The 24666-nt window shown below is 36.9% G+C and overlaps 1 protein-coding gene across 4 annotated transcripts in view; it reads right to left on the minus strand.

Annotated features, from left to right (window-relative positions):
* The window catches only part of LOC135082818 (filamin-A), an 88346-nt gene that overhangs the window by 40461 nt on the left and 23219 nt on the right, over positions 1-24666 (minus strand). For all 4 annotated transcript variants that reach the window (XM_063977597.1, XM_063977584.1, XM_063977591.1 and 1 more), the window contains 12 exons: positions 24208-24383; positions 19388-19500; positions 18823-19004; positions 18308-18550; positions 17861-17987; positions 17230-17647; positions 16068-16243; positions 15901-15991; positions 15342-15495; positions 14097-14269; positions 12302-12390; positions 11148-11324 (listed from right to left, as the gene is read on the minus strand). In XM_063977597.1, coding sequence (XP_063833667.1) covers positions 11148-11324; positions 12302-12390; positions 14097-14269; positions 15342-15495; positions 15901-15991; positions 16068-16243; positions 17230-17647; positions 17861-17987; positions 18308-18550; positions 18823-19004; positions 19388-19500; positions 24208-24383 — 2119 coding nt within the window. The remainder of the gene's footprint in view (positions 1-11147; positions 11325-12301; positions 12391-14096; positions 14270-15341; positions 15496-15900; positions 15992-16067; positions 16244-17229; positions 17648-17860; positions 17988-18307; positions 18551-18822; positions 19005-19387; positions 19501-24207; positions 24384-24666) is intronic.

A 24666-nucleotide genomic window follows, 5' to 3' on the forward strand; every position in this document is an offset into this window, starting at 1 on the left:
CGTAATCAATGTAGCTATTAAAATTATGTAAGACGTCTATATTGTTACAACAAAGCATCAATTACCTCAAAAAGTACCTTACACCGAACTCCTGTTCAAAGAAAAACTATCAGCAATTATCACCGTTTTATCTTGCCAGCTTTTTGTCGGCCACATACTAGTCACGCAACATCGGTTCGCGAGCGATCGGGTGTTATGAGTGGTGGCCATAAAAACCTACATCCGTTATCCGATGAGTGCACCAAGATCATAGCTTGATAATAACCACTAACCCATATACCTTTAAAGTGGTTTTTTGGCTGACCACCCTAAAAAGGGGTGAGTGAGGAGCGGCCCTTATAAAAGAGTTCAACGCACGTTTGCGCTTTGTTGGGATGCGTTCGTGCGAAACTATAATCTACATCTATAGTAATACAGCCCTAAGGGTTCTTTCTCTGTTTCTCTCATGCTAAATTTGTAATTTAAGCCACAATGTCACCTGTACAGTTGGTGTACCAGTGACCTGATACCGCTTGTAAATTCAAGTTTTTGTTCGCATTATACGTTTCGCAGCTGGTATTGTTACTGCAATGTAAGGTGTATTTTAAGTAAGCGTTATTGTTAACATATGTTTTGGATCATTATACTTTCTACTTTGTGAGCCCAAGTCCCAATACTCAAAAAGGCTAGGCAAAGGTTATGACGTGTCGCGCCCACACTCACAAGAGACGGATGTAAGCAGTCAGTGTATGCAAATAGACTCACTTATCGAGGGCAAGGGGTCCTGAGAGCCGCACGCTCCCTCGGCAGCAGCGATCTAGGGCGCTGTACTGACACACGGCAAGAAGAAATCACAATAACAACACTTAGAAAACACACACTGCACTAATAAACTGGCGTACAATTCTGCTCAACTGTTCTTAAGCGTTAAGATCAGAGAGACTCCAATGTATGCGTTAATAGTTAGCAGCACGTATACGGAAGAATACGCGACGAAATTGCATTTTTGTTTGGCGGAGGCATCGCCTCATTCGAGTACGAACGCGGCTCAAATGTCAGTCGCTGCGCAGGCGCTGCCGCCCGCGCCCAGTCGCGTGACGTCACTGCGGTATTCAAAATGGCGGCTTGGAATTCGAGAGCCTACTTCGGTACCAGCAGCAGAGACGATTCGTTACTCACGTCTGTTGAACTAGTTATTTTTCTTCTGCCTAGTTCTCGATTTGCATAATAACTCACAGCGAGAATAATAAAGCTTGCTATTAGTCATCCAGTGACAGTATTATTTTTGTATATTCAGGTGCCGTTTATTTACTTATGATACAAAATAATCTTATTTCTATTTTTATTAACTTTCACTGGTTTCATATGTATGTAGGTAATGTGGACAGCTTTTTAAATACACGCTATTTTTAAATTTCATTTTTTTTATTTTTTCCCACAGTTGTTTATTAAATTAAATTTTTAACGCAACCTTAATATAAAGATTAATACCTACATTACCAAAATACTTCAACTTCATTACGACTCCGGATTAATTAGGACTATAAACCGGTTCTAACGCCAAATATTTTTGTTCACATTGTTGACTGTACCAGACAAGAACAGAGCCCCTTTCACTGTCACAAAAGAGACAGCTAGACGTATTCATTCATTGTTCTTTGGGAGGAACAAGGATAGACAATAAGGTTCTTTAAAGCAGACTTATTTGCTGCATTTAGTGGGTTGCAATTCTGACATATCAACTGCACGTCTTGACAACAAATCTACAGCAGTTCGTAACAAAAGAACGTTGGACAATACCAGGCAATATTGGTACACAACAGAACAAGGTCCAAACCTTGTTCTGTTGTTAAAGTTTCTGTAATTGTGTACAGAAGAATAGTTTTAGAATATACAAATATGTGTGTATCAAGTTTCTCACGCTACCTCACTAATGTCTAGACTTGATTTGCATGCAGAAATTACTGCGAAGCCGTGCTTAGCGGGGCATTAGGATAATGCCGGTATTTAGCCGGTGCCGTGTTTGAAATACAATTTAAAGGCGATTTAACTTTATCTCACAAAATTCGAGTCGCGTCTTAAGGATGACGTATTTTTGAAGCACCAGAATTCAAACCCTCATGCGAATTATTACAGATTGTAGATTATGATATGATACTAATCCAAATCTAATTCCAATCCAATGCTTCGCAAGTCTGTGATGCGTCTAGGTAATAAGAAAATATTATTATGTCTGTCTGTCATATCCATGTAGGTTCGGAAAGATATTTTCATGAACAAGAATTACAGAAAACGGCTATACTACGAAAATGTATCTCAGTAACTTTTCGATTATGTTAATAAAAGTAGTACCTAGGTAATTAGTTTTTCTGAAAATGTTTAGTAAACACAAGATAATTTGTACCTAACTAATTTAGTCTTTTTGTGACAATCTGTGTAACTTATATAGCGACTAAAGCAATAATGTTGTATTAATTTATTAGCTAATGAGGATGACGTATTCCAAATAGGTCATTTGACTTAATTTAGGTAAAAACAGTAAAACGCCAATTACGTCATGATAATAATCGTAATACTTAGAATAATAATAACAATGTTAAATTTTCCGCTATATGATCTTAGCTCATTGATACACAAACTTAATAATATGTAACGTTATTCCATAGTTATGTGTCTCATTATACATTTTTATTTGCTTCTGTTGTAAGTAGGTATTATGTGTTCGAATTAATAAGAAATTAGGTACAATTTATGTAACAATATAGCAAACAATAGCTCAAAAATGTTTGCAGACTTCTTATACTTAGGACTTGTGACAAATCATCTTTTGGATGACCATATTTCATACAAATTATGATCTGCATTGTTTGAAATTTTTATCATTTGGTCATAATTTTCAAATACAATATTAAGATTATTAAGAAGACTAGCTTTCCGCCCGCGGCTTCGCCCGCGTGGAATTTTGTCTGTCACAGAAAAACTTTATCGCGCGCGTCCCTGTTTCAAAAACCGGGATAAAAACTATCCTATGTTCTTTCCCGGGACTCAAACTATCTCTATGCCAAATTTCATCAAAATCGGTTGCGAGGTTTAAGCGGGAAAGCGTAACAGACAGACAGACAGACAGACAGACAGACAGAGTTACTTTCGCATTTATAATATTAGTTGGGATTATGGCTGGGTTGCACCATCTTAAGTTAATTTTGACAAACGTCAAAAATCTGTCAAACTCCATACAAAAAACGGGTTACCTACGCCATATCGAATGACAAATGATCGAAAATCAAAATATCGAATACGTTTCATCGAACGATCAAAATATCGAACGATCAAAATATCGAATGCTCAAAATATCGAACGTTCAGAATATCGAACGATCAAAATATCGAACGATCAAAATATCGAACGATCAAAATATCGAAAGTCGATATAGACGTTTTTATTTAATTCATCTACCTTGCTCGGCTCCGGTGCATGGTTGTGTTTGGTCGTACAGTTTTTTTTTGCCAGTTAACGTGTGCCTTAAGTATTTTTGTGCCTGAAAAGTTTATAAATTTGGAGAATAATGTCCGTGGGGACCTATTATAAGCCTAGCCTGTCCCAAAAAGGAAAATCAGTCCTCATTTTGGAGGGCTTTGTAATGGCAATGAACAAAAATGTTGATGAAACATTCTATTGGTATTGTACACAAAAATATAAATTTAATTGTAGCAGTACGGCAATAACAACGCTTCAGCAAGGAGCCGAGGAACATTTGTTGAAAAGTTGTACGACCAAACACAACCATGCACCGGAGCCGAGCAAGGTAGATGAAATTTAATAAAAACGTCTATATCGACTTTCGATATTTTGATGGTTCGATATTTTGATCGTTCGATATTTTGATCGTTCGATATTCTGAACGCTCGATATTTTGAGCATTCGATATTTTGATCGTTCGATATTTTGATCGTTCGATGAAACGTATTCGATATTTTGATTTTCGATCATTTGTCATTCGATATGGCGTAGGTAACCCACAAAAAACACCGGTTACCGTCAAAGTTACGGTCAATGTTAGGTGGTACAACTTAGTCTTAGATTCATAAGAACATAAGACTTATAATAAACCAAAGCTATAGGAGACTTTTAGACGGCGCAGTTTTGTCAAAGTTAACTGAGCATTTAATGATGTACATTACTTTCACATGCATAAAACATAAGTTTTATAAGAGTATTCATCATGTTACATTGTTCAAAATTACACAATGCATTACGATTACGTCAAAGCAAACAACTTTCTTTCAAAAACCATTGGTTACCTAAGTTACTATTTACTTGAGCATGGCCCCAATGAAAGTCGGCAATTAGAAAGACAGGTCTTCAATGCACAGGTTGATTGTTGGCTTGACACTTTCTTGGTGGTAATCTAGGGATGTGCACTGTGTGCAGGCTATTAAAACAGGTAATGTAATTAATTCTGGTGAAATGGTCTTCTAAGACATCGAAATTATGGTGAATAAAGTAGAAACAATAGTAGATTGATTGATTATTTTGTTATTTACGAAGTTGTAAGAGCTTTTGTAGAGCGTTTAAAATAGGCCAGAATACACATTGGAATAGTGGTGATGCTCTGATATAAACAGCCTATTACACTCTTACCTCTCAGACAGATTACAAAAAGTAAATATTCACGGAACTAACTCTTCGGGCGCCCCCCTAAAAATGGGAGTGCCCCAAGGCTCAATACTGGGACCATTGCTCTTTCTGATTTATATAAATGATCTACCTTTTTATTCAAAGGACCTTTGTGAGATAGTATTATTTGCTATTAAACGCAAAAAAAACTAAATGTTTAAAATTCACTATGCCTAATGTCAAACAAGTTAATACTAATATTACAGTAAATAATGAACGCATTGAACTGATAAACTCTACTGTCTTTCTAGGTATTACCCTAGACTGTAAATTACAATGGGGCCCCCATATTGCTGCCTTGGCGGGAAGACTTAGTTCAGCTGCCTTTGCGGTGAGAAAGATCAGAAACTTGACTGATGTTGAAACAGCAAGGCTTGTATATTTTAGTTATTTTCATAGTATTATGTCTTATGGTCTTTTACTGTGGGGCTCAGCAGCAGACATAGAATCAATTTTCATTTTACAGAAAAGAGCTGTTCGGGCAATATACGGTCTTAAACCACGTGACTCGCTTAGAGAAGTTTTTAAAGAAATCAATATATTGACTGTGGCTTCGCAATACATATTTGATAACATTATGTATGTCCGTAAACATATACATTTATTTACTAAGAAAAGTGACGTCCACTCATTTAACACGAGACATAAGAATAAACTTGCTGTTCCATCATTTAGGTTGCATAAGATAGGTAATTCATTCTTGGGGAAATGTATTACCATATTTAACAAAATACCACACAACCTTGTCGAATTGCCAATAAACAAATTTAAGATACATATAAAAAATACCCTTATGTCCAAAGGGTACTACAAGGTTCGAGACTATATTGATGACAAGGATGCGTGGTCAGTTCAGTCTGCACATATTTGATGTACTTAAATTTGACTATTCTTACCGTTAGATAATTCCTGGCAATAAAGTGGTGACTGAGTTTGTTCCGGCGTTTCTTCTCAGCACTTGCCATATGTTTGTCTCGAAGCGCTGGTAGGGCCCAAAAGATAAGGAGACATGTAAAGTGCCCCATAAGGGCTACCTTTTCTTTTTTTATTATTTTCTATTGACGTTCATAAGTGCCACTTGTGGTCTAAACTGAATAAATATTTTTGATTTTGATTTTGATGATTTTACTGTACGGTACGGCCATACAAATCTGATGGTGTACCTATACCACGTTGATATACATAGAGTGTAAATAAATTTGCGTGCTGAAATGTTAAGGTACTGAAATTCTTTTCACAAAATTCGAAACATTCAGTATGTATACTAGGGTGGAGCGAAAATTTTTTTTTCAGATAACTGTAATGTAATAGTCAAAATTTTGTGCCTTTAGGGCTTAAATGAAGTCATGCAAAATATTAATCAATTCGGTTTAGAGTAACCGCCTCCGCATCGACACTGAATTTATAAAAAAAGTTGGTTTTAGACCTCACTTTGGCGCCACATATCTGTGCAATATTTAAATAAAAATACTATTTTTTATCACAAATCGTTTACTGATATGCTATATTTTCAATGTAAAATACACAAAAAAGCCAGGCTTTGGGTTTATAATTTTAATAAGGGCAGTGAGGGAGCGCGAGAAGAGAATTTTTCTGGCCCTTTTCGCGACTCGCGTCTTTGTCAGATAGTCTACTGGAAAAGCTCTGGAAACATGTGAGAAACTGCCTATCTATAAATTTGAACAAATTGAAGGACAAATGTGATCAGAAATGGCCAATTATCTGAGTACTGATCAGCAGAACTTGCATAAAATTGCTTCGGCGGTAATTAGGCGTATTCTCACAAAATCTCGCAATAATTTCTCCTGGTGAATTGTAACATGCCCGTTAGATCACACGAGCGTACCGAATACTACGTTTGTATTGTAGGAACTTAAAATCTAATAGAAATTTTGATACCTCTGGCTACTATTGTGGTTCAAGTCTATGCTTCGTCCTGGTTTTTTATTAAGAACAAAACCATCATGCAAAGATGGCACCCGTCATCTGTTTAAAATTATTATGGCCTCGAGAGGCCTAGATACCCTATGTAGGCCAGATACCCTATGAAAGATTAAAGAACTAGTTACCCGGAGAAAAAGCTATTACGAGTATCCTGATAGCAGTCTTCTTACGATGTCAGAGAGCTGGCCGCTCGTCGCATACTAAAGTCACACAGTACGAGTCACCCTTCAATACCTAGAATTTTTTAAGTACCAGTGATACACTTTAATGCTATTTTATATATTGATTTAATTTACTTAACCGAACAGCCGCTTTTGAGATATTTATTTGACTAAGAAATTCAGAACATGGTCAAATCTGGTGGTGAGAGCAAACCTTTGTTTTAAGGCTTCTCTACCTCACTCAAGCTGTTGAGGGACCTGTGAAGATTACGATCAAAGATTCTATTTCTCACTGCATCCAGAAAGTCACTAATAAGGTGCAATAAAAGTCAAGTTGGAATCGCGAAACGTGATGCCTAAATTTTGATTAAAAAAGGATTTTCAAGCATAATAATTAAAGTAATTTATCTAATTCTTGTATGTATTTCTTGTTATATTACCTTAGTAAATATCTAATCTATAAATATCTGTTATATAATACCTTCTTACTAATAAATAGAGCGCAATATTTCACCTTAGACGACTTTCAACTTTAAATAAAATTTTAAAATTTTGAAGTCACTGCGGAGGCAGAAGATATTCATTAAATGGGATAAAAAATTACAGTTATTTATATTTTCATATAAGGCACAAATCCCCCCCTATTAGAACTTCGAAACTAAAAAAAAAATTTTTCCCATACAACCGTGCTCCACCCTAATGTATACTATCATTGTGTAAAGGAACCTTAACACCTTACGATCAGCAAGTAGCTTGAGTGAGACAACTAGTCTAGTGTAATAAACAGTCGTCTAGTACGTCTTTTAAATCAGGAATGATAATAATTAGGTAAACCCTGACCTGTCTGTCATTCTGTACACACCGGCCAGTTCCACGCACCAAGGAGTTAACATCCACTTTCTAACAATGTGCCATTAAAGTGAAAAAGAAAATGCGCAGTAAGTACGCTAATGGCGGCAGAACTAATCACTCTTTGTAGGTAATGAATACTGTCGCAAATTGTAGGTGTCTACTGCTTTGGTTCTGACAGAAATATTATGGGTTTGTTGGACTTCCATGGGATGTACCTATGTGGATGGTTCCCATTGGGCTGATCAATTGTCATGAATGGAATTTAAATTGATATTAGTTCAGGACCGAAGTAAAGTTGTTGATGAAAATGCATTGTTAATTAGACAAGTTTGAGCAATTGTTTTTTTCAGACAGAAGTCTTTGGGTAGAAATTGGCATTTATTTGTTAGATAGAACTACCTTACTGGAATTTAATCAGGAATCGCTGATACTGGCATTATTGGCATAGCGAATTGTGACCAAAAGCAATTTATAATTGAATTAAAATTGATTAAATTTTCCGATACGAAACTCCACTGTCCACCTTTATTTTCATTTTATTTCAATAAATTCAACCTTTTAATATTCTCATTTATGCCAATACGTAATTACGGAGCAAATAAATAAATTAATCAAAGTTCTTAATGCCACAAAGACTCTCTCGGAGGGCTTCCTTCAAAACATTTCGTTATTTAGTTTTTCCGCAAATTCGCTCTCGGTGAACGTTTAATTTACATTGAACGTCAGTTCAATTAAGTAAGCCGATTATGCGATGTCGAGCTTCCACGAAGATTAGTTCGTTAAGGTCCCAATGCTGTATTGCCTAGTAATGCCGGCAATTTGAAATTAAACCCTCATTTTGAAAATTCTACCTTCCAACTTAATTGCGAATGAGCGCGGATTAATATTCTTTCCCATTTCACAGGTTTCATTTTATTAAAACGCAGTACATTCGATATGTGGACGCTGGAAAATGGATCGAGTTACCAATGTAAAAAACAGAAATGAAAAACCTATGACTATAGTCCAGTCAATGAATGCCTTAACGACGGTGTAGAGAGAAATCCGTGGAACACAATTTCTGACCTCGGGACTTTATTTAGCCTAGTTAGGTGGTGAACATGGCAAAAGTCCCCGTCCTTAGCCCTTGAGCCGGCGGGGAGAGGGGGGTTTAAAGGTACCACTTTTAGGTTTTTCGCTTAATCCTCGGAAACTATGCGTCCTAGTGACATGACTACTATGAACCAAAAAAAGCTTATTCAATTTGCTACAGGTGAGACCGTCAAGTTTTTCTATATCTTGTATAGTTTTTGCGGCATCTGCTCTAGAAGCTCTGTAAAATTGGAAATTTTATTGTTGTCTTACATGTTCCTTTCAGGAGAAAATCGACTAAATCAACATTGAGCAAACACTATAGACATGCGGGAGCATGTTAAGCCTAGTTCCATGGAGGGGACTGCACCGTGCGTATATTTAGACGAACCAATTAGAGCCACTTTTGACTCCTCATCATTCAAAAACTACTGTGCATTAACACTTCAAATTTGGCTCATGTATTGAGACTTGCAAGATATTACATCAGCTTCAAATTTCATAAATATACCTCAAACGGTTATTTAGGTATTGACGTTCAAAAATCGATATTTAGAGCACTAAAATCTCTCTATCACATGTGAAATGTTAAAATTTACTGGTTTTTTATTTATTCCTTTGTATTTACATAACTACCTTTCTGGATGCCAAATTTGAACCTTCGAGGTCATCTGGAAGTGGTTAGAATTTGGTCTATAGGTCAGACATGTAGATTTTTGGACGTCAATATCTAAAGAACCGTTTGAGGCATATTTATGAAATTTGAAGCTGATGTATATCTTGCAAGTCTCAACACATGAGCTAAATTTGAAGTGTTAATGCACAGTAGTTTTTGAGTGATGAGGAGTCAAAAGTGGCTCAAAGTGATTCGTCTAAATATACGCACGGTGTAGTCCCCTCGCAGGAACTAGGCTTAACATGCTCCCGCATGTCTAGAATGATTGCTCAATGTTGATTTAGTCGATTTTCTCCTGATGGGAACATGTAAGACAAAAATAAATTTTCCAATATTACAGACCTTCTAGAGCAGATGCCGCGAAAACTATACAATTTATAGAAAAACCTGTCTATCTCACCTGTAGCAAATTGAATATGCTTTTTTTGGTTCAAAGTAGTCATGTCACTAGGACGCATAGTTTCCGAGGATTAAGCGAAAAACCGAAAAGTGGCACCTTTAATCCCCCCTCTCCCCGCCGGCTCAAGGGCTAAGGGCGGGGACTTTTGCTATGTTCACCTCCTAACTAGTCTAAATAAAGTCTTGAAGTCAGAAATTGTGTTCTACAGTTTTCCATCTATAATGCTTTATTGACTGGACTATATTAAAAATACTAGTATGCACTGTAAATAAAGCTAGTTCCTAATGGAATTGGTTCCATATTCCGTTTGGACATGAAAGGCTTCAATATCATAAATCCTTTACCTATAGTTCTTTTTCATACGTCATCTCTTTTGGTTTCAAAACTTTCAAACAACGACCGCACTTATGAGTCCTGTAATTAAACCATCATAAGGCTGAAATTCGAACAAACAAGCGTATTACAAATGTGAGAAGCATTACAAAATCTTGAGGCTCTATAAGAATTCCATGTTGATACGTACGTTGGATGGAATATTCCCGTCAGGGTATTCTCTTTGTTCTCGTAATCACATACAATATGTAACGCGGGAGACCCAAAACAGCGATGCGCCTAGATTTCTCTTAAGCGAGTGCGAACTAGATCTTTTAGTTAGAACTTCTTGTCTAGGAATAAGTACAGATGTTTGGTTTGAATTGATATGTAAGGATACAATCACAGAATAAGAATAAGAATAAGCACTTAGATTAAGTTTAAATACGTTGTAAATATTGATTGTCTTCTAGTGTAAGTATGTCTTGTTGGTTGTCCTATTAAATAAATACTAGAGTCCAATTCAAATAATATAGTTATTTTCCTTTTTAATTAAACTCAACCAATTAAAAGTTTTAACAGCTAAAGACTGCAGAATCTATAGTATCTAACTAAGAGAAAATTCCGAGAGATCTCTGTCTGATTTCTATTCAATAAACTATTTTAATTAATAAAGGTACAATAATACACGAAAGCTGCAATACACTTTGTGAATCCTTTATCTCCGTTCGCATATAACACGTGGTAGATACGAATGGTACGGGTGTCTTTAAGGAATTACACTTGACAGAAAGTAGTGGCAAGCATTAAATATATTCCTTGAAATAGGCAGAGAGTGGTTGGTAAGTCGCTTATCGTAATTTCTTACTACTTGCGTAAATTTTACGGACACAACTTAGGAAGGTACAACCCATAATAATTTAATACTAGTGTACAGTACAACTGTAAGGGCGGGGTATGTTGAAGACAGTTTTATGTATTGTTAATCCTGAGTAAAGTCAGGGTGCCCTATTAGTCACTAAGAATACCCCGAGCAAAATCAGGGTGAGCTGTCAGTCATAAAAAAATCACTCACCCGGCACATGTTCATCGTTGAACGTGACACGCACGACGTGCGTACGTAACACGCGCGGTGTAAACGCGGCAGAGTACCGATGCCCTCCCAGCGAGCGAACTGAGCTCGCCACGAGAGTGCCGTTGCCTCCGGACACCTCTATCTCCAGGTGCCCGGGCCCGGCTGAGCTGCAGTCCACTGTAATAATAAACTAATAAGCGACTGTCACTAAAGAAAGGAATAGAAAAACTTTATTTAACAAGAAAAAAGACACATGCAGATACCTACATCATTAAAAAAAGATACTGGCTGCAGCGTAGCTATTACAAAAAGTTAAAAGTTAACTCTCAATAGCGCACGCTACTTTTGTGAAAATTCCAATGAGATGAGTCTACTACTACTCAATCTGCACAGTATTCACTTTTAGAACTGTAGATCTTAGAGTTATAGTAATCTCTAAAATGTACATATAAAAGTTTATGATAAAATAACTACGTTAACTAAACGTTTCTTAAAAATGTCGAGTGAGAAAAGTAATATTTTAGCAGTGTCTTTAGTACTGTCTTGAAAAGGTGTGAAAATGCTCCTCGGAGATAAAGCTGTCGTGTTCTTAAATACTGAGCGGACTTAATATTTGTCATAAAAATACTACTAACACTCACGTTCATATAAAAATAAAAGAACGACGACTAAAAGCTACTTTTTTATCTTTTCTATGGTACACAAGATTGTCGTAGGTACTATAACGCCTCGCTCTTTGAATGCCTCTTTGCCTTATTGTAACTTAAGTAGTCAGTTGTATATACAGGGTGTTAGGTAAATGGGTATATGAGCCGACACTAGCCCATGTTAACATGGTCATATAAATGGTATGGTGAAGTCAGAAAATTGATAACTTCATTTTAATTATTTTAATTTTCATACAAATCGGATTTTATAAAATTTTGTTTTGTATGACAATTAAAAAAAATAAAATGATGATATCAAATTTCTGACTTCACCATACTATTTATATGACCATGTTAACATGGGCTAGTGTCGGCTCATATACCCATTTACCTAACACCCTGTATTTTTGCCCCCACTTGATTAGGAAGGTTATAGAAGCTGGTATGAAAACACATTTGGGAGTTAATTGGAATATGGATGCTGGAATTGCCCTCTGGTGGCATTACCTATGAACTCAACAGGTTGCCCCAAAACGCCTTTGTAAGTTGGTTTGACGATTACTCCTTTGGCACCTTTATTATCCCTTTGAATTGGTCTGTAACAAACAAAAGGTACATTCAACAAGAAGCAATTTGGTAGAACCATAATTAAAATTGTTTTATTTTGATGGGGTCAGAATGGTGGCTCTAATTTGTCATCGGCTTCAGAAAAATTTTACCTACAGTTTGCTGCAGTCTTCAAGAAAATTCAGCGAATACACTAAATACATCGAATACGGGTTTAGAATATGACTACTACTATATCTCGTTAATTTTTTTAATCAAGAAGCAATCTTACACATATATCAATTAATTCGTAAATAAACTCTAACTTCGCAAATAAGATATTTTCCAATACCAGAGTATAAGTAGAGTACCCAGTACCGATACAAAATAATACATTACTTATAAAAAAAGTACTGAAAGGAATAAACCTGAAAAATATCTACTTCCAAATATTCTGGAATATTTGACGATATGCCAAACCAAAATTTACGGGAGCGTAGCCGTGGGAAAAACTTAAACAATGGAAATACACGCCGCGCCCGCGCTGTCATTGGCTATGATCGAGACCGACCTCCCCTGAGTGGAAATATTTCAAAATTATATTTGCCCCCAGTAAGAGCCATAGCACACAATGCGTTGCGGCGCTCAAACAGGAAGTAGGTACCTATCAAAAGTAGGATTAAAATTAATACTTACATAAGCAAAGTAGAAAAAAACATTGATTTTCAGCTATAGCCTAAGGACGACAACCGCGAGAGACGCGGTCGAGTTGTGGTGATAAATTTTATTAGTAAGAACACAGAGCGACACCGCTCCGGCGTCGCACCGCCGCTACAACGGATCGTGTGCTTTGGCTCTAAGATTCATTTTGCGGGGAAAATATTTCTTAAAATAGAAATTGCTTCAATAGTAAGATACCTAGAGTGTAAAATTTACAGCGTCGTGAAAACGTCTGGCCCATTCATAAGATTCATATTTTCAGGATAGACAAGTTATTTCATTGAGGCAGACACTGGGTAAGAATGAAACGAACGAAAAGTGCACTCCAAACAACTGTCAATTATTTTTCCAATATAAAAAGAGAAATGTGGATAGTGAGGTTTGAGATTTTGATGAAGCATGACAGATAAGTAAAGTAACAACCACTGTAATATTTCAGCGGTTTCATTGGAAAAATGCGAATAGAATAAGTACAGTTCTCTTTACTTTTTATGAGTGCTTTTTCATGGGTTTTCCACTGGAAAAGCGCGAACATGATTATGTAACTACAGTTTTCTTTACTCTTCATGAGTACTTTTCATGGGTTTTTCTAAAACTATGCTGTAAGGTGTATGTGTAGTTTAAAGATACGTATAAATACTGCTCCTACGTTCGAAGGTAGGTAAGTTGTTTTCAGCAGTATTACCTATATTGTAAAATATTTATGTTTATTTTTCAAATAGTGTCAGCTGTTGTTGGCACCTTCTTCGCTGTTAAACGAAAAGCCTCCCAACGATGACGTAGATACGTAGGGTATATAAAAACTCAAAGGCGACTGACTGGCTGACTGACTGACATAGAGATCTATCAACGCCTAAATTACTGGACGGATCGGGCTGAAATTTGGCATGCAGGTAGATGTTATGACGTAGGCATCCGCTAAGAAAGGATTTCATAATAAGAAAATACCCCCGAGGGGGTAAAACGGGATCCACGCGTACGCAGTCGCGGGCGGCCGCTAGTAATATATAAAATGTGTCAGTATTGTGTTTCTTACCTGAAACGGGCATGAGCTGCATCCGTCTCAGTTAGGGCCCCCCCGGTAGGGTCGCGGGGGGGCCTATTGGATAAAAAAGACTGCTGTTGCTGGTGCTTCTCCTCTACACTGCTGTACGAGGAGTCCCGCACCACGTATGAACTTTCGCGGACTTCCCGCTTGCTGATTTCTTGCTGTGGGAGAAAAGATATGATAGTTTACGTTCACAGTCAAGAAAATAAATAATCGGGGTAGAGTCGTCTAATATGGCTCTCCATCATCATCATCATCATTTCAGCCATAGGACGTTCACTGCTGAACATAGGCCTCCCCCAATGCTTTCCTGGCCTGCGTCCAGCGCTTCCTCGCTACATTTACGATGTCGTCGGTCCACCTTATAGGTAGGTACTACAGATACCATAAGGGTTCCCACGGAATTCGAACGGATCGGTTTTTTGGTGGATACAGCAACCGGGATGTTCATTTGAACGTTAATATTAAAACGCGTTTACTTTTAAACGGGATCTTGCAAAAAACGGGACGTGTCCGTGGGAACAAGCCCTTAGTCGGTTTTGTTACTCACGACAACCAGATGATATGCAAAGGAATCTTCTGTTTATTTTCTCAAATAAGTAGTTTACTTCAAAAACCACAATCTACATTTTGAGGAATAGTTAACATTATTTTAATTATTTAATACAGTCATGAAAAAGTAAAGACGTAGTAGAGTCCGTTCTATAAGTAGTAATAACTCGTTCAAGTAATTGTTAATAAGAACTGGAAGTAAGTTTTTACTATTTAAACAATACTCTTCGCCATATTTTTCTAGAAAAGCTACTCAGATGTTTTTCAGCGTGAGTTTTTATTTTACAGTCAGCTCTCTGAAGTGAAATTTAAACTTTATGTTCACTGTTTCTTTCTTTTATGCTTCTAGTAATTTTATGGGAATGATGTACAAATTGTTTATTCACATACAAAAAGTAACTAATCTTAATAAGTATGTTCAGCTAACTTGTTAAAAGTTCTTTTTGTGAGGAATCTCTACAGATTGTAGCGTATAATTCGTGCTTTAGATCATTGCTTTGAACCTGTGGCTTGCATCGTGGACAATACTTATTTTTAAAAGAGATCGCTTCTTGCATTTTTAAATGATATCCCCATCTTAATGGGGAAAAACACCAAGCCTACCTTAACGCGTAACCTTCTCGTTGTGTGCTAGTGTTTAAATTGAAAAATGAATTTGTGATATGGTAATGTGACCCTTACCCGGCTGGTGTAGGTGTCAGAATCGCGGTCGTCGGCCAACTGGTCGAGCTGCCGATTGAACGAGTCGCGCGAGAAGTCGGTGAACTTGTTCAGTTGTGTGTTGCGCCGTGTCTCGCGATCAAGCGTGCTTTGGTGCCGGTCGGGCGATCCTAGCCTGTGGAGAAGTATTAGTTTAATGAAGGGTTAAAAACTTTTTACTCATCACCTCTTCCCAATAGCGTAAGTCGAAATTGATCATAAAATCCAACTAGAGTGGGGGCTAATAATGTAATTTACGGGAAAAGTTACCGGACTGGACTTCTGTTAGACCAAAATGAAAATCAGAAGAATTTATGAAAATAAAGGTAAGTAGGTAGGTCCTATAGCTGAGATGATGATGATGAGGTAGGTACTACAAGTTTCTTTAAGAAGATCTACGTAACGAATCGGCAGCCAGATAATATGCATTTCCTTACACCATCAGCAGCATTGGTGTGTAGAGTGCCTTAGTTAGAGTACGATTCGAAATTCGGTGACACAGTGCGCTACATTGAAATGTGTAAGGTATCTATGACTTTACCTATTAGCATTGAGCATTTGTCTCGTCTTCTCCACTGAGTCCCACGAATCTTTTCTAGCAGCAAACGGTTTCCCTCCAGGATCTCCAGTACCTAAAATTATATTAAACGAGTCTTTTATTATTCGTTCCCAAGTTAACTCATAATATTCCTACTTAAAAGAACTTACTTGGACTTCCAAGTCTTCTAGTCCGATCGTTTTCAAGAGAAACATACGGACTGCTGCTTTGGTCCAGGTTATCCTGAGATCCACTGTAGGAGCTGTACATCTTGTAGTTGGATCTCTTCTCCACTACTCTCTTCGTTGTTGTCACAGGGCTATGCCTGTCTGTTGGACTGCTCACCCTAAAAGGAACATTGAAAACTTAAGTACCTAGAACTTCTAAGACGGTTTAAGCTGAAACTGCCACCTTCCCAAGAGGTACTACACGCAGTTGCAAGTTCGACTTCAGTTGGGAGCACATTTAGGTATGACAATGGTTATTAATAATGGCTATTTATCTATTTACTTATACCGGGTGTCATAGTTAGGAATTTATTATTTAATCGCAACATCAATTCAATTACATTTTAAATGTAAATGGTTTCAAATTTGTATTTATCTTGTATCTGGTCACCATAGTTGCCTAAGGATTTATCTAGTTCTTAATTTTATACAAAAAATAAAACGAAGTCATAATTTTATGGTGAAGTTGTGATAGGTGATTATATTTTATCGGAGCAATGTTTTTATTTGAAAAGGCACCCTTTTAAAAATAAATATCAAAACCAAGGTAACCCGATTCCAAGCGAAAAACTACCAGTCACTCCAAATGAAAAAGCGCCTGATTTATACACTGCGCGTTGAGTACTGATTGAAAATTGATTACTAGCGAAAAATATGAGAGACCTGTTTTTTTCGTTGTGAGTTTTTTAGCGGACCTCTGATAAATAAAAGTACGTTGACCTAAAAACTCTTCTAATAGCCGTCGAACTTGCAAAATAAGATTTCCACGGAGCGCCCGCGATAAAAATGTTTTGTAAGGGCCGAGCCAAAAGGGAACATTCGCGAAAAGAAAATGATTCACGCCCCATAATTATTAATACAAAAGTGTGGTAAGTATATTAACTTCCGTCCTAAGTCCTTTCAAGTGGATTTAGGGTGCAAAGTTATAAATATTGATACCAAACAGAGTCGTTTTCGAGCTTCGCTGTTTAATTATGAGTTTTGATTGTTGAACTTTTTAGAAAGGGATAAACAATTTCAAAGGGCGAGCTGAGGTTTGTCAATTTCCCAAGCGTCTACAGGGCTAACGTAATTTCTATCCATTGCATGTAGCCGAATAACGTACCTGTTAATTGGACTGACCGTCCTATTCAAAGGGCTGTCCCTCCTCGTTAGCGGACTAGCCGCCGGACTAGTCGCTCTGTACGGACTGCTGGCCCGAAACGGACTAGTCGGCCTATTGACGTCCAGCCTCGAACCGTTTCCGAGGTGCTTAGTTGTTATCGGACTCGCCGTCCTATTTCTCGGGCTCTCCGACCCGTATCTCGAACTGAAACCATCCTTCTTGTGAACCCTCGATGTAGAATATGCGGAATCGGTGACGTCATAATTCTTCTCTTTGATCTCCGAGCCGAAGGACTTGTAATAATCGCTCGAGTCACGTCGCTCCTCGCGACGATCTATCGAGCTCGTGTTATGCTTCGTTGCGCTCGAGTCGTATAAATTGTAATTGTTGAGAGGACTTTCTGATCGTAGCCGAGTCACTGTGAAAATATGAAAGAACTCGTTTATTGCTTTCTTTACGACAGAAAAAGAACTGTCGCCCGTATTCACAAACATTACTATGTGGTCTCACAGTGCACGTGGACGCATATGGTGATACACGAGCTCTATTCAACGTTGTGCGTTCGATTTGCTGCTTCACTTAAGCAAGAATCGTTTGTGAATACAGGCGTGTGAAAAAGTGCTTATTTTACCTGGACTTGAAATCCTCGCGTAAGCAGGGGAAGGACTAGAGCTATCACGTGGTTTCTTCGATCTGGACCCCACTCGGAACATGTGCGGAGATCCGTGCACATCGTAGCCATTAAAGTAGATGTATAACTGCAAAATACATCGATATCCACAGTTGGAAGGTGCACAAAGGCAGGTGTTTGCACACAGTACACTTCACCAGATTAGAAACGTGGCAAAGGGAACGCAGAGATGCGTACCTATTGAAGGTATTGAAAATAGTTTCCCTGCCCTGGTTTCATAACGGAGGTGTGCAAGCAATCAGTATTTTCATTATGTCACATCTTTTACTTGCAGTTGGCAAAAAATAATACGGTAGGTACTGTATTATTTAGCAACTGCGAGTAAAAGATGAATAATACATACGATTTGCTATCATATGAATATTTTTTAATTAACCAAGAACTTACTCTATGTTTTCCAGGTGCCTTAGGCATGAACGTAGCGCGATATTTAGTTGCGGAGAGTTTTTCAAGCGCGCACATAACGCTGCGCTTGTCGTGAACGATGTCCAGCTGCAGGTCCCCCTTGACCCCGCAGCCGCTTGTGTCTAGCTCAAACGAGTGCGGCTTCAGCGGTTCAGCGCCTTCCAGCGCTCCAGGACTGAGCCTCACGCCGGCCGGGTCGAAGACCTCGCACGTGAATGGACCACCCTGAAAACAAATTAAAGACGATTTTGATTTTCAAGCGGTTAATATGACGTGGGTTCCACGTAATTTTTCAATCGTGTATAGGTATGACAGCAATGTAAATTAATATTTAACATTTATTAGATGCACACGTTCGTGGGATATGCACAAAGGCTATACAAGTGAAAAAGAAATTCCTCCTGTATTTTTAGATTTTCAGCTTTCTGTTGCTCTTAACTTAACCCCTAGACGAGTGGTAAACATCGGCATCTTTTCTTTGTACAGCTTCTATTTACCTGTATATGCTCCCCTTTATACGTGATAGCGATAGTCCAAGTCCCGGCCTCATCAGGCTGGAAGGTGGCGCTGGAAGCAGTGGTGCCGGGGGCAGATGGCGGCGGATGACGCGCGGATAGCGGTACCGCTCTGCCGCTAGGCGAGTGTGCTGTGACGTCAATGTCTTCTCTTCTAGGGGCGCCTAGAGGTCGACATAATTATTGTTAATTCTAGTGTGCGAATAACCTTATGTAGGTCAGCCGTTATTTTTTTCTAAAATGAAAATGAATTGTATTGCTTAGACAAAATATGGTTTTCAGGCGTTTTATCGAAGTTAGGTTTGGTTTAAAACGCTTTTTTATTGTTTTTTTTTAGTTGTGCACGAAAAATGTGTCACGCAATATTAATTGTCGCTTTGGGGGTTAGGTATTTAGGGCCTTTGAGCGAGTGATAGAAATAGCGGATTCAAACTAGGGTGTTCATCAATTTAGAGACGTAGGAATGGATCTCACTAGGGCAAATACCTACTACACGATAATATTTGAACCACATTAGTTAGTATAGATTAATTGTTTCCTATATTACCTGTAGCACTGACAAGCACTTCGACAATGCTGCCTGCGGCGCATGGTGCCATTCGCGGTGGGGGCACCATCACCAGCCGGGGCAGGACTCTGAAGAAGTATCTTCCGTCGACTCTGTAAAGTTAAAAATACAGTGTGAGTCACGTTAAAGTGTACATATGAAAATAGATGAAACTAGACCTATTTTTATCGACAAAAAAGAGGTCAAAAAATTTTTGAGATTTTTTTTTAATTTTTTATAGAATTTTTTTTCTTCCAATTACTTATTGTAAAGAAAACATAATAACTTTTAAACTAAGCGTTATATCTTGATAAAATAAAAACAGTAATAATGCTAAATAACAGGCGATACTAAAAAAATACATAAAATACACAAGAAAGGCCAACAAATAATAAAAAATTATAATTTTTGAAAAAAATCCGCTTAAAAATTCGTGTTTTTTTGGTTATTTGATAAACTTCTCCAAAAAATGCCCCTATAACCGGTAGTTTTTATTACTTTGTATTATTCTCTATCGTATTACCTTCGTAAAACGAAAAATCGCATGTCTCTATCCATAGCTGGGCACCGTTAATCAAATAGTTAACTTCGTTAATTGTTAAACCGTTAATAAAAAAATTAACTTCGTTAAACGTTAAAACGTTACATTTAGCATGATTTAACGCAAGTTAACGTTAATCGTTAATCCGTTAACGCATGATAATAAAACGAAAAAAGTAATTGTATGCAAGGTTCAAATAATTTCGAAAGCTTGTATCACAGTAGATATATGAGCTAAAGCAGTACGGAAACTTAGCCCTTTCGGCGAGTTAAATACCTACACTTCAACTGGAGTGTTAGGGTTGGCACTCATAATCTTTATAAAACTAATAAGGTTCTGACATACTTATTTATTAAAATGTTTATTTAGGTTTTTTAATTATCAAATACCTAATGGAATAAATTAATTGACTAAGTAGTTAACAAAAAAATAAAACGTTAATTAGGTTCTATAATGATCGAATACATAATCGAATAAATTGATTAAGTACTATTAGAGGCCGCGGCCGGTAGAAGATATTCTATTCTCATAAATAAAATACCGGATACTTACTTTCACATAGCTATTGCCTCATTTTAAATACCTACAGTTCATCACTTAGTACAAAAGCGCGCGGAGCAAATTACTTTATCAAATAGAACACATAAATTGTTAAAAAGCGTAATTACGTAATTTAAAAAGAACTATTACAAAATCAGATGTAAGCACTTTATTTACAAAGTAATAAGTATTTAATCATTTTTACAATTCAGAATTATTACGAAGTTTAAAAAATGAAAGTTCTGGTTTTGAAGATGCCGAGTTCAAGCAGCCGTATACTACTCAATACACTCGTGGCATGTTTTTTAAAAATACAGCGGACAGCGCATGCAATAAAATTATTATTAAAAACACAACGCGCGCGACACTCGCGACGGATGGACTGCGAGGTTCGCTTAGAGCTCGTGTAAAGCGTGCGTCTGTGTGCGTGAGTCTGATTTCGAGCGTTTGTATGAAGCTTCCGTACTGTTTGATTTATCTACTGTGCTTGTATCGCGCACGGAATTTATTCCTCTTTTATGTTTGCGCTACAAGCTTTCGAAATTATTTGAACCTTGCATAAAATTATTTTTTTCGTTTTAGTGGTTTTAGTAACAACTGCATTTCAGAATAAGAGCTTGTTTTTAAAAAAGTATTTTATTATTATAATTTTATTTTACACTTTTTAGTAGTAGACTAAGAGCTAATGAACGCCAGACCTACGTCATTTTATAAAAGCTGAAATTTTGTCAGCGTAATATGCTCCCAATATAGGATAGAATCATAGAATGTTGGTCATGAAGTTAGATCATCTGTCTGGCAAGCAGTTGGAACTGTCAAAATTGTCTGGGTGATGAGGAAACTACTTCTAATTTTATTGCCCTAATATTTTATATAAAAATCAGCTTTTATGGTATAACGTAAGCCTAACTTTTACGGTGGCTTTTTCTGTATATTCAATAGACTGTAATTCTACTTACGTTATACCATAAAATCTGATTTTTATGTATAATGTTTGGACAAAGATTAGAAGTTGTCAAAGCCACGATGACCTAAACTTCATGATCCACCAACATTCTATCCTATATTGGGAGCATACGCTGACAAACTTTCAGCTTCTATAAAATGACGTAGGTCAAGCGTTCACCAGCTCTTAGTCTAGATTTTATGGTATAAAATCTGATTTTTTTGTATAATATTTGGGCAATGATTAGAAGTTGTTTCGACATCAGCCACACAGTTTTGACAGTTCCAACTCCTTGCCAGACAGTTTTTTTAGGATAGCTGCCAAAGCCACGATGACCCAAACTTCATAATCCACCAACATTCTAACCTATATTGGGACTTGGGAGCATACGCTGACAAACTTTCAGCTTAAATGACGTAGGTCTCGCGTTCACCAGCTCTTAGTCTATAGTATCTCAATCTCAGAGCCTTGGTACAATTACAATACAATTTAGCACCAAAGTGCTCGAAAAGATAAATCCAACAAACCCAAACTCGATAAGTTTCCACCGTTTCGTTTAGGAGTTCCTATGGCCACCTCCTGGCTCCATCATCTGACCAGCTTAATGGTACCATAACATTGCATTTAAATCGTACTTACATAAGTATAGCAAATAAGACAATGCCGGAAATTGGCGTCTTTTTTTTTTCGTGCGGCCATCGACCAAACTTTGTTTTTTAATTACAAAATAGTGTAATAAACCAAAGTTACTATGACATGTATACCTCTAAACTCAGTCTGAATTCAGTTACGAGCATTAGAAGTTTGATGATTTTACATACTAGATTTGCTTTTTGCGCGCAAGTTTTGTATGAAATTGCAACAAAATAGTGACATTGTATGTGTAAACAAACAAACCATCCATTAAAGGCTCCAGACATCAGTGTGGAGTAGAATCAGCGCAATAAAAAAATAGCGGAATAATGTGTTACAATTTCTTACAAAACTTGCGCGCAATAAGCAAATCTTGTATGTAAATCATCAAACTTCTAACGCTCGCAACTCAGTTCAGACTGAGTTTAGAGGTATACATGTCATAGTAAGGTAAGTTTGGTTTATTACACTATTTTGTAATCAAAAAACAAAGTTCGGTCGATGGCCGCGCGAAAAAAAAAGACGCCACCTTCCATACAAAATCTGGCATTGCCATTTCAGCTCAATCGGTTGAGAACTGGTCTTAAATTCAGTTGCAAGATTTGTCCCACACATACTAACAAGTGAAGTCAATATAAAGCTTGTAAATAAATTAAAAAATAGCATTTTTTATAGTTTCGTTCTGGTTACAAAAACTGTTGTTTTGGGTTCTGGAAGTTCTGGAAGCCCGAGCGTACTTGTCAGAACGCGTGTTTTTCAGCGTGCCTGCTGTATCTTTTTGGTAAATAGTAGGTACTGGATTAACGATTAACGGACTTAGGATAATTTAACGGAAGTTAACGAGTCCGTTAACATTTTTTAAAGTTAACTTAAAAGTTAATCCGTTAATAGAAATGTTAACTTCGTTAATTAACGATTAACGGATTAACGAGTTAATGCCCAGCTATGTCTCTATCCCTATCACAACGTTTGCAATGATCGTTTGAACTAAGCCTCTCCGGGCGCGCCATTCAACGCTTCGTTAACAACAAAACTGAAAATGGCTCTAGATTTGTAATTTTGATAAAGACAAGTTAGATTTCAAATAAAAACAAAAGATTTCGAAGTAAAATAAGCATTTTAGTTAAAATTAAAATTGTCTCTACCTGTAGCGGAGAATAATGTTGTGGCAGGCCTTTGTTCAAACGATCATAGCAAATGTTGTGATAGGGATAGAGACATGCGATTTTTGGTTTTACAAAGATAATACGATAGAGAATAATACAAAGTAATAAAAACCACCTGCTATAGGGGCATTTTTTGGAGAAATTTATAAAATAACCAAAAAAACACGAATTTTTAAGCTGATTTTTTTCAAAAAGTATCATTTTTTATTATTTGTTGGCATTTTTTGTGTATTTTATGTATTTTTTTAGTATCGCCTGTTATTTAGCATTATTATTGTTTTTATTTTATCAGGATATACCGCTTAGTTTAAAGTTATTACGTTTTCTTTACAATAAGTAATTTGAAGAAAAAAATTTCTATAAAAAATTAAAAAAAAATCTCAAAAATTTTTTGACCTCTTTTTTGTCGATAAAAATAGGTCTAGTTTCATCTATTTTCATATGTACACTTTAACGTGACTCACACTGTATATTATAATAAACTTTAATGAATTAATGAATTTCAACCAGTGCTTGAAAGTATTTTTGTACAAAATATGGCGTTATGAGACTCATTAAAAGCGTTGCCTAATTGATAAAATAATCGTCAATTTCCCATTTATCGAAATACGCGAACATGTTTATTAAATCACATTACAGTTGCAATTAAATTGCCATTGAAATACATATTAAAACTCTATTAAGGGAAGTGTAAAGTGAAAAGCAAAACCATTTCAGGCCATAAAAAGTGTTTTAGAAACGTTAATCGATGGTGTCAACTTCCAAATTCGGTGATAAGAAGTTTTACCACCATAGGTACTATTGGTACAGTCAGCGTCAAGTAGATCGTGAAACTCAATGTAGCCAATAAGTTCGCAACACGCTTTTATTATAATTGGAATAAGGTTGTGTTGTGAACTTTTTAGTTACTTTGGGTGTCACAAACTATTTGACGCTGACTGTACTATTTAAAATGATTACTTATTCGTAATTATTTCATTGGTACCATATTTACCTGATGTCATCAACCGTCAGTACAATCTCATGCATTCCGGCGTGTTCCGGGATGAACTCTCCCGACCCTCGCGAGTCCAGCTTCAGCCTCGACTCCTGCTCCAGAGGGTTCACGATCGACACCTTCACGTCTGAGATGGACAGCTCGCTGGAGATCGACTCGACTTTGATGTAGGTCTGCAAAGAATAAGATACCTTTAATAAAGAGATGCAAGATCCAAGAAATCTGGTAAAATTTCAGGATATTTAAACCAAACCAAACCTGTCGAAAAGGTACCTAAATATTTTCTTTAAATCTGGAACTTGTTTTTTAGGAGACCAAAACCTGCCAGTGCCATTTGTTTGGATTGGTGAAAAACAAAAGAAATAAAATTGCTTGTTGAGTGATGAAAACTGGCCAATATTATTACTTAAAAGTTTCTGAAACCGTTTTAAAAAGTAAATGTAAGATCGAAATCTT

This window comes from Ostrinia nubilalis, chromosome 2 (assembly GCF_963855985.1).
Source record: "Ostrinia nubilalis chromosome 2, ilOstNubi1.1, whole genome shotgun sequence".
In the NCBI taxonomy this organism is placed as follows: Eukaryota; Metazoa; Arthropoda; class Insecta; order Lepidoptera; family Crambidae; genus Ostrinia; species Ostrinia nubilalis.